This window comes from Coffea arabica, chromosome 6e (genome assembly GCF_036785885.1).
Source record: "Coffea arabica cultivar ET-39 chromosome 6e, Coffea Arabica ET-39 HiFi, whole genome shotgun sequence".
Lineage (NCBI taxonomy): Eukaryota > Viridiplantae > Streptophyta > Magnoliopsida > Gentianales > Rubiaceae > Coffea > Coffea arabica.
Genome location: NC_092321.1, coordinates 12,980,890 through 12,989,409, shown reverse-complemented (window position 1 = coordinate 12,989,409; position 8,520 = coordinate 12,980,890). Strand labels below are relative to the sequence as shown.

General features: G+C 36.0%; 2 protein-coding genes across 3 annotated transcripts; one reads left to right on the top strand and one right to left on the bottom strand.

Annotated features, from left to right (window-relative positions):
- Positions 1-1,013: 1,013 nt before the first annotated feature.
- On the top strand, positions 1,014-4,195 carry LOC113697475 (eukaryotic translation initiation factor 5A-4). The gene is made up of 5 exons (XM_027217113.2): positions 1,014-1,245; positions 2,701-2,823; positions 2,931-2,987; positions 3,677-3,751; positions 3,838-4,195. The coding sequence occupies exons 1-5, from the start codon at positions 1,123-1,125 to the stop codon at positions 3,937-3,939; spliced, it is 480 nt and encodes a 159-aa protein (XP_027072914.1). The 5' UTR covers positions 1,014-1,122; the 3' UTR covers positions 3,940-4,195.
- Positions 4,196-4,974: 779 nt separating this feature from the next.
- LOC140004370 (probable purine permease 5) lies at positions 4,975-8,029 on the bottom strand. Of its 2 annotated transcripts, XM_072055324.1 has the most exons (3): positions 7,788-8,029; positions 7,635-7,672; positions 4,975-6,253 (listed from the first exon to the last, which is right to left on the bottom strand). In XM_072055324.1, exons 1-3 carry the CDS (start codon positions 7,868-7,870, stop codon positions 5,181-5,183), a joined length of 1,194 nt encoding a protein of 397 aa, XP_071911425.1. In that variant the 5' UTR covers positions 7,871-8,029; the 3' UTR covers positions 4,975-5,180. The 2 variants fall into 2 exon arrangements, with proteins under 2 accessions (XP_071911425.1, XP_071911426.1); XM_072055325.1 differs by lacking the exons at positions 7,635-7,672; positions 7,788-8,029 and adding an exon at positions 6,809-6,958.
- Between the last annotated feature and the right edge of the window lie 491 nt (positions 8,030-8,520).

Sequence of the window (8,520 nt, the reverse complement as noted above, 5' to 3'; positions counted from 1 at the left end):
TCTTAATAACTATTTAACCAAAAATCCAAAACACAATAAAATTTTAAAACCAAAAAATGTAAATTAAAAAAATATAAATTACTAGCTAATAATGGTTCATCTTTCTTTACATTGGGATCGTGGCAGGTTAGCAAAGGACGTGGATAAATTAAATCTAATCAAGATCAAACACTTAGGTGGATTTTGGTGAGTAATTAATACTTAAAAAAATTTCGTGCACAGTTAAGTTACAATTAAGGAAATCAATATATTTTTTTGGAAAAATATGTTTTAATTCATAGTGTAGCTTAAGTTGTATTGAAAACTAAAATAATCTCTTTATACACGTGAATTTTTCAAGATATAAATTTTGCTTTTGTTCCAATACAACTAAAATAAATAGTTTATGTCAAGATATTTACATCTTATAAAAATTTAATCTTATTTTATTTTTTATTCTTGTTATAAATTTCATAAGTAGGATAACATAAGGATAGTATTGGAACAACAATTTTATCTTTCTTGTATTTCTTCCAAAGGGGTTATAAATTTCATAAGTATGATAACATAAAGGTAGTATTAGAACAAAATTTTTATCTTTCTTGTATTTCTTCCAAAGGGGTTAAAACCTTAAAATATTATAAGAAATGTCAATTCAAGAGAGGTAAGTAAGATTTTAAAAACTTCAAAAGAGTTGAGTGATATTATAAGAAATTTTAGGAGAGGTTTTTTAAATTATCCTTATTCTTAAAATCTGAGGGGGTATTAAGTGATATTAAGAAAGACCCAAGGGAAGGTTTCTAATATTATCCCTTATATAAAACTTGGAAAACGAATTACTTTATTTTAGATATTAGTAAAAATCAACTTTTTTCAGAATAAAAAAAAAAAGAGAAAGAGATAAAGACAAGTAATATAGGGATTTCGTGTACCCCTAGAGTAGGAAAAGTTTAATTGCCTTCCGAAAAAGACAAAAAAATTTAAAAAAAAAAAGAAAAAGGTGCGAAAATGGATTCCCTAACCATTTTTTTTTTTGTGAGTCACATTTTCGCCCCTTAACTCATATCTTCCTCCTTAGGCTTTGGAGAGAGACAACAAAAGAGAGAAAAAAGAGACTGTTCGATACAGAGAGAAAGAGAGAAGATGTCGGACGACGAGCACCACTTCGAGTCCAAGGCCGACGCCGGAGCCTCCAAGACCTTCCCCCAGCAAGCTGGTACCATTCGTAAGAATGGCTACATCGTCATCAAGGCCAGGCCTTGCAAGGTCTAATTGCATCCTCTTTACTTTTTCTTATTGGAATTCCATATCTAGATTGGGTTTTTTGCTGTATTCATGGGTTTTCCCAAGTTTGTCGTGTTGAATTTGAACTGGGTTTTTGTTCTTATGCCCGGATCTTGATGGGTTTTTACCCTATCAAATCCTACCATCGATTATGTTATTTATTTTCGTGTGTGTCTTTCTGTGTGTGGATACGAGGAAATATGTTGGCAACAAGTAAAACTTCGTGTATATGTTATTTGTTGAAAATTCCGTTTTGATGCTACCAGATCCAGTTGACCATCTTTTCGTTATTACAGTATTAATTAAAAGAACATCACAATTAGTAGCTTGGCCTCTTTTCAAATTTTGAACCGAAAGGGTGCCCTGATATCATAAATTATACACTTAGAAATACGTGGTCATGAATTTGTTAATTAGTGCTGATTGGACATCATTAAACTGGGCTTTTCATTCTTTTGCAGTTCAGGTCTTCAATTTGTATTTATTGATACTTATGTTTTAGTTTACTTTTTTTTTTGGGTCAGTGGCACATTAATTGGTTTTAATTCATCCACTGGTCTATGGTGCAATCTGAGAAGCCAGTAAAGTAGTTGAAATATCTGTAATAACAGAAGTTCAGAAGCACCAAGAAACTTCGTTGGTCCTAAGTGTCTGTTAATTAGTTGGTTGTAACTTTTCATAGCCAAGAATGTTGTGAGGCCCTTTCATTTGCTTTTGAAATTGCTTTTAGGCATCATAAGCTGAATTTGAAAAGCTGACTACCATAAAGAGCTCTTGTGGGTGCTTTTTATAAGCTGTTTTGGCTTTTCAATGTTTTAAACAGCTTTCGAAAATGTTGATATGGACATCATTCCTTAGCCTTATTGAGACTATGATACACTTAACACAGCAGTTCAGCAAAACAGGTCATTCCAAATATTAGGGTTTGACCTTTTTTTTTATTTTTGTGTTTGTGCTGCTATACGGTGTTCTTAGGTTAAGTGATGCTGTCTTCTCTATCTGTTTTATTATATGGTGTATGTCGGAAGTGCTCAAATTGGAAAACCGGTTAATCTTATCTGATTAGATCTAGTGTCTTGCTTTGGCTTGTTCACTTGTGTATGTCTCTGAGGGCCTCTTCTTGGTTGCTTGATCAGCTTATTGTGGCTATCTTGGAGCTAAAAGCTGTTTGGAGCTATTCCCCATTGCATTTGACTTAAGCAATAAATATGTAATTTGTTAGCACTCCTCTCTACTCTTGATACAATTTAATGTGAAATCATGTATTCCTTGTAACATTGTATAGTTGTTCTACCGATCTAATCTGGTCTTTCCACATCATCCTGTCATTTTATTAGAAACCTGGGTTCAAGAGTAGAGTTAAGGGGCTAGGAGAATATTTGTTTCTTTTCTTGTGCATCATTATTTGTCCTTTTACCTGTTTTGTTTTGTTAACAGGTTGTTGAAGTCTCCACTTCAAAAACCGGGAAGCATGGACATGCAAAGTGCCACTTTGTGGGAATTGATATTTTCAGCGGCAAGAAGCTTGAAGATATTGTTCCGTCATCCCACAACTGTGATGTAATGAAATTGATTTATTTTTTCTTTCTATCACTTTATTCTGATGCATGCATGACAAGCGACTTGTTGAACGTGAAGGTTTTAATTTTTCTCGTGACATGTTTCAGGTGCCCCATGTTAATCGTAGTGATTATCAGCTCATTGACATCTCTGAAGATGGTTTTGTAAGACATTTATCTTTTACCGCTGAACACTGAATTATACTGATTTTGTTTGAATGAAATGTTAGCAGCTAATGACATAAGTAGCAAAACATGACAATACTTCAATATGGGTGATCGTCTCATCTTGAAATCCTGTGGTTTCTTTGGTCATCATCCATCTGATAAACAGCACTTGTTGAGACTAAAGCACATGATATCTTCAGTTTTTTCAGTTCTAAATTTCTTTTATTCAATGATGTGAATTTCCCTGTTTCCCTACTAATAGTTGGCAATGGGTGTTTAAAATTGTCATCTGTTGGTAGAAAAATTTATAACATAAGCTAGGAGATTTGAAATTCAAGGTAATATTAAGCATTGAAATTTTGCAAAATCTAGAATACTGATCTCTGTTTTTAAGTTTGTTTTACTAAAGCTGCTGCTCAGTTTTAGAGGAAACTTAACTTGAACTGTTTCAATGAAAGTCAAAGGAAAATATTTAGTGGAAAATTCTCTTTATCGCATCTTCTGATATCTATTATTGCTTTAGACACTAGTGCCCTGTGGGTTTTTGCTTGTTTAACTGGACAAGTTGGTTTCATGTTATATTGAGCATTGAAGTTGACATCGTGATTTGCGTGGCTTTGTTGCCAATAGCCATTCTATCTTCCCAGTTTCTGTTAAAACCTGTAAGTGAATATTTTGTTTTGCAGGTGTCTCTTCTCACTGAAAGTGGAGGTACTAAAGATGACCTGAGGCTTCCTACCGACGATACTCTGCTTGCACAGGTACGTAGCGTACAGTATTATGTACATTTTTTTAGTTTCTTTCATATTGGAATGGTTAAGAGTAATGTGGTTTCCATTATATGCAGATTAAAGGTGGGTTTGAGGAAGGAAAAGATCTTGTTGTTAGTGTCATGTCTGCAATGGGGGAGGAGCAAATCTGTGCTGTGAAGGACATTGGCAAAAATTAATAAGTGCTATAGCATACCCAGTAGCTGTAGCAAAGGCAACTATGTGTTTAACAGGGAATCTATATACTCTCTGGATGCTCTTTAGAACTACAACTGTTTAGATGGTCTTGGAAGTGTTTTATTTGAACTTTTCTTGGACTTGTAACATACATAAAAGATGCAAAACGGCTGCCTTGATCCTTCTAGGGTGGAAACTTCAACTTTCATCATAGCTTTTATATCTATATACATGGTACCATCTGCTGGTTTGCCTTAATATAGTTTCAAGATTTTGCGTGCCTGCTCTATCGTGCTGCTCTTTCTTCAGCGGCCACCAATTCTCTGACAAGAAATATCTGTTTTGTTCCAAGATCTGGCTGGTTTGTATTCCACTTTCGGCCTAACATCTCCTCAGCTCAACTAGGATAATAAGAAAATGAGATATGGTCCGTTACCGGTCATTGTTCTTGTGATTTGCGGAGATGCAGATGTGCGGTGCCTGCTCGAGTAGCTTGCTTTTATTCACTTGGTGAAGCTTCTAGTATTGCAATTTTCCTCGGGTTTTCTTCTGTGTTTCGTTTTTAACTCTCTTCGTGCTTTCCGGGTCGGTCACTCTTTTATAATTTCCCGTGTCCGCTAAACGCGATCGATCAGATGCAAGCAAACGCCAGTGTGAAATGCGTTAACCAGCAAAATCACTCAGGAGATCCTCTTTATTTCTTCCTCCTCGTACATTTGGACCATTTCCTATAATAGTTGCTGATTGAGGTAGGTTTGGTTGGCATTGGTACAGTCGGATTGGTGTTATTGTATTTCTTTCAGATTCCGTGAACAATTGTATTCGTCTGTCGAATTGGTGTGCGTGTAAAAGTATAACAACAGCACCAAAGTCACAATTGCACTTGCCCCAAACCTTAAAATGAAGACAGCCAGACATCTCCGCTAGATAAAGCTGTTCGAGCTCTATGAGCAGCAGTTCAAGTTCCAAAAAAATTACCAGCTCCTTGAGACATTGATGTTGAATGGGAATGAAAAGGGTTAAGAGGCAACTGCATATAAGCCAAATTTAGCATACTTTTAAGAAACTGAAGCTCATCGTTGGCGTTTCAATGGTAAAAACGATTATAAGGTATAGTTTTATACATTACGAGTTCCCAGTACTAGTAAGGCAATCCTAGAGCTGAATCTTCTCAAGGAAATGGATCATGCTATAATTGCTTGGCACAAACTATTCGGATCTATGTGCAAAACTTGGCAATCGATCATGATGGTTCTTTACTGGCAGGACGATTCCCGTAAATGTAGCAAGCAAATCCCCAGAAGGTAATAATCAGAGACAGAATCTTGAAGCCGCTCATGGGGTCCTTCAACAATATAACTGCTGCAATGCTTGTGAGTGGCACTCTTATTGAGTTCAGAACTCCAGCAAACACAGTGGAGGCCAGAAATAAAATAGCAGTGCTTCCCAGAATCCCCAACTGAAAAGTGATTACACCCCAAGTAAGAACCAAGTAATAAGCACTTTTACCACCCTTGAATCTTCGTGCCTCAGATGCCATTGCTGGGAAGTCTTTGTTCGCAATGCAACCAATTGTAGTGAAGATGAAACCGAATAGGGAAACCATCACTTGTTGCTCTAAAACAACATGGAATGATCTTCTCCCTAGAAGTTTTATGAAAACCAACTCCGACAGTGCAAAAATAAGCCCATGAAGAGCAGATCCCAGAATGTCCCACACGTATCCCATAATGTACTGAGAATCAGTGATATATCCGTACCTGTCCGAATCTGAATCCAGCGCAATGATGACCATTCCAGCAGTAATGATCACTATGGCATTTATGATTGAAGCATTCATTTTGTTTTTCACAAGCAAATACCCGAAGAGTGAAGAAAACACCAGGACTGTTGAAGCCAATAGGGATGCGGTTGATGCAGGCAGATAGGCATAGGCATATGCATACATAAGATTGTCAGCACCAGTCAAGAAGCCCAGCACAATATAAGACACAACAAGTTTTAAATTTAAAGGAGTAGGATAGACTCCTAAAATGAAGTAGGTAGGAATTAAGATTAGTGCTGGAATAGGCCACCCTGCAACAGCCACCCACGAAATTAGCCATTTGCTCTTGCCTCCATTGGAAAAATAAAGACGGGAAAGGAGACTAGAAGCAGGGAAGGCCACAAGCATAGCAGCACTACTCAAAACCAGTAGAATCCAATGTGAGATCGGTTTGCTTCTGTATGCTTCCCAAGCCATGGCTTTGTATGCAGAAATTCTGTCCCTTAAGGATTTTGGCAGTGTTTTTGGAGGCGACTCTTCCATTCCTTCCCCTAGAAAGGATCAATTTGCTTGATCAGTAATGTCCCATAATCATGTCACATAAGCAGATATTTCTAAAGAATGAAGCGACATGTTAAAACAAGGGCAGGATCAGATTCAATAAGAAAAAAGGGAAATGAAAGGAATCAAATTATGGCACACATTGAACACTGAAGGCAAATTAATAATGATTCCGAGTATTATCTTCACTGAGAATGATAAGCCATAGTATGATGCCTTAATCACTGCTTCAGGGCCACAAAAGCTAAATTGCCTCAAATACTACTGATAGCACTTTAAAGTTCTCTTCTTGGGTTGAGAGGATCGGAATTCAAATTTTTCTGGATTTTCAAGAATGACTTTTACATGTAAGCAGAGGTGCGGCAGTGGAGTGCAACAGTATTCAAGCTGACAGATGATAAAAAAAAATCAATTAAAAATCATTGAGCCTGTTGTAGTTGTAAAATCAAGCAACCTGAGAGACAATGAAATAGTGTAACTTATTACAGAATTTGGAAGCTTAAGGAAACAGTAGAGACTAATTACCGCTCCCTTTTCAGAATTACCTCTCATGACCACTGAATGAAGAACAAACCTTCAAGAAATGGTAGTTCTCCTTTTTATTCGATATTTTCTTGCTTTATCCTTTTCTGCTTTGCACTTATGCATTATTGAGGCCCAAAAACTATAAAGAAGAGTATGTGGAATTCCAAATTGGATAGACATAATAAAGGCACAAATTGACTAAACATGAAAAGGCATGAGTCGTTAGTCAACAATCAATTCATTTTCGCGTTTTATGGGCAATTACGTTATCAAAACGTTGTTTACCATCTTAGACTTCTATCCCTCAGGTTTAAGAAACAACAGCCTGATCCGCTAACCAATGTCCACCAAATGTTAATTCCATCTCGCTAAGTACATGCATTTCAACAAACATCAGCGCCTGTAATACCACCTCCTAGGCTCCCATACAACCCATGAAAACCTAATATGCTGACTGATCCCAATCCCATTGGTGTTTTTTTTTTTTAAGTGAAGTCTAAATAGTTAACTGAGTCAAAGTTAAAAGATACAACAATCTGAAAAAGTTTCAACTTTTCACGATAATCAAGTCAAAATCCAATTACTATCATAGTGTCTCTGTTTCTAGAGAAAAGCTTTTAATTTCAAGATTAAGTCAACATCCAGCTCTTGAATAATCTTCTACAACCCTTAAAAGTATCTTTGTAAATTGAGCATTAGAACACAACCGACAAACCAGAATCCACACAATACACCACAAAATACACACTCAAACACCCTTCATCAACTTTTTGTTCAAGGAAAGAACACATAACATGTATCAATCACAATAAAATACCAAGTTTGTATGCGTTGAATTGAGCTAACCTGGAACAAGAAGTGGCTGCTGCATGAACCCAACTTTTCTGCAATGTATTTTTCAAGAATTAAAAGGTGAGAATTTTGGGCAAGACCTCCGGGCGTATACCAGACTACCAGTTAATACAACTAGTTCATTTGGTACGACTTAAGACATCTTACTTTGAAAGAGGAAGGATGCATAATAGTAGAAGTTTCCCTGTAAAAGGACGAGACTTAACAAACAACGAGGGGCCGGGCATCATTTTACAAGGACAATGATTCGCGATAATTGTCTAAGCGCTGCGAGCTAGTTGACCTGACGTTTGTGGCGCCCGGCGTACCACGAGAACTTATAACAAAACCAACAAATGATGGTAAAACCTCGCCTTCGGGAAGCTCGAGTCTGAAAAGTAGTCCGTGGCCCATTCTAATCAAGGGTTGTCGACGAATCAGCTTTTAAAAAGGGCAAATAACCAGATTCAACCCTCACATTTTACAAAAAAAAATATTTTTTTTAATTCCTCACTTTTAAAACGAAATAAATTCATTTTTAATATTTAAAAATTGAACCTATTGCATTCTGAAATCAACTTTCAATATGAATTGAATCACCTAACAATCCAATTACAAATTTCAGGAGTATAATTGGAAGATCACTTGGTTAATTCAACTTGATATTCATGTAACATTTAATTAATCCAAAAAGGAAAAATAAAAAATTATAACATAAAAAAGAAGGATCAATCTTTCTTGCATTATCATTATATACACTGACAGGTCTAAATACATGTTACATCTTTTTAATTTTAATTTAAATACCAAACTTTGTATGTATGGTATACACTTAGACTCACAAGTGTATATATTAATGGTGTATAAAAAGATTTATCCAAAAAAGAAACCCTACTATTCT

Coding starts and splice junctions, on each gene's coding strand:
- LOC113697475 (XM_027217113.2), top strand. CDS start 1,123: ATGTCGGACGACGAGCACCACTTCGAGTCCAAGGCCGACGCCGGAGCC. Junction 2,824..2,930: donor CGTCATCCCACAACTGTGAT/GTAATGAAATTG, acceptor GACATGTTTCAG/GTGCCCCATGTTAATCGTAG. Junction 2,988..3,676: donor ACATCTCTGAAGATGGTTTT/GTAAGACATTTA, acceptor TTTGTTTTGCAG/GTGTCTCTTCTCACTGAAAG.
- LOC140004370 (XM_072055324.1), bottom strand. CDS start 7,870: ATGATGCCCGGCCCCTCGTTGTTTGTTAAGTCTCGTCCTTTTACAGGG. Junction 7,673..7,787: donor TGCATCCTTCCTCTTTCAAA/GTAAGATGTCTT, acceptor AATACATTGCAG/AAAAGTTGGGTTCATGCAGC. Junction 6,254..7,634: donor GCAGCCACTTCTTGTTCCAG/GTTAGCTCAATT, acceptor GATCCTTTCTAG/GGGAAGGAATGGAAGAGTCG.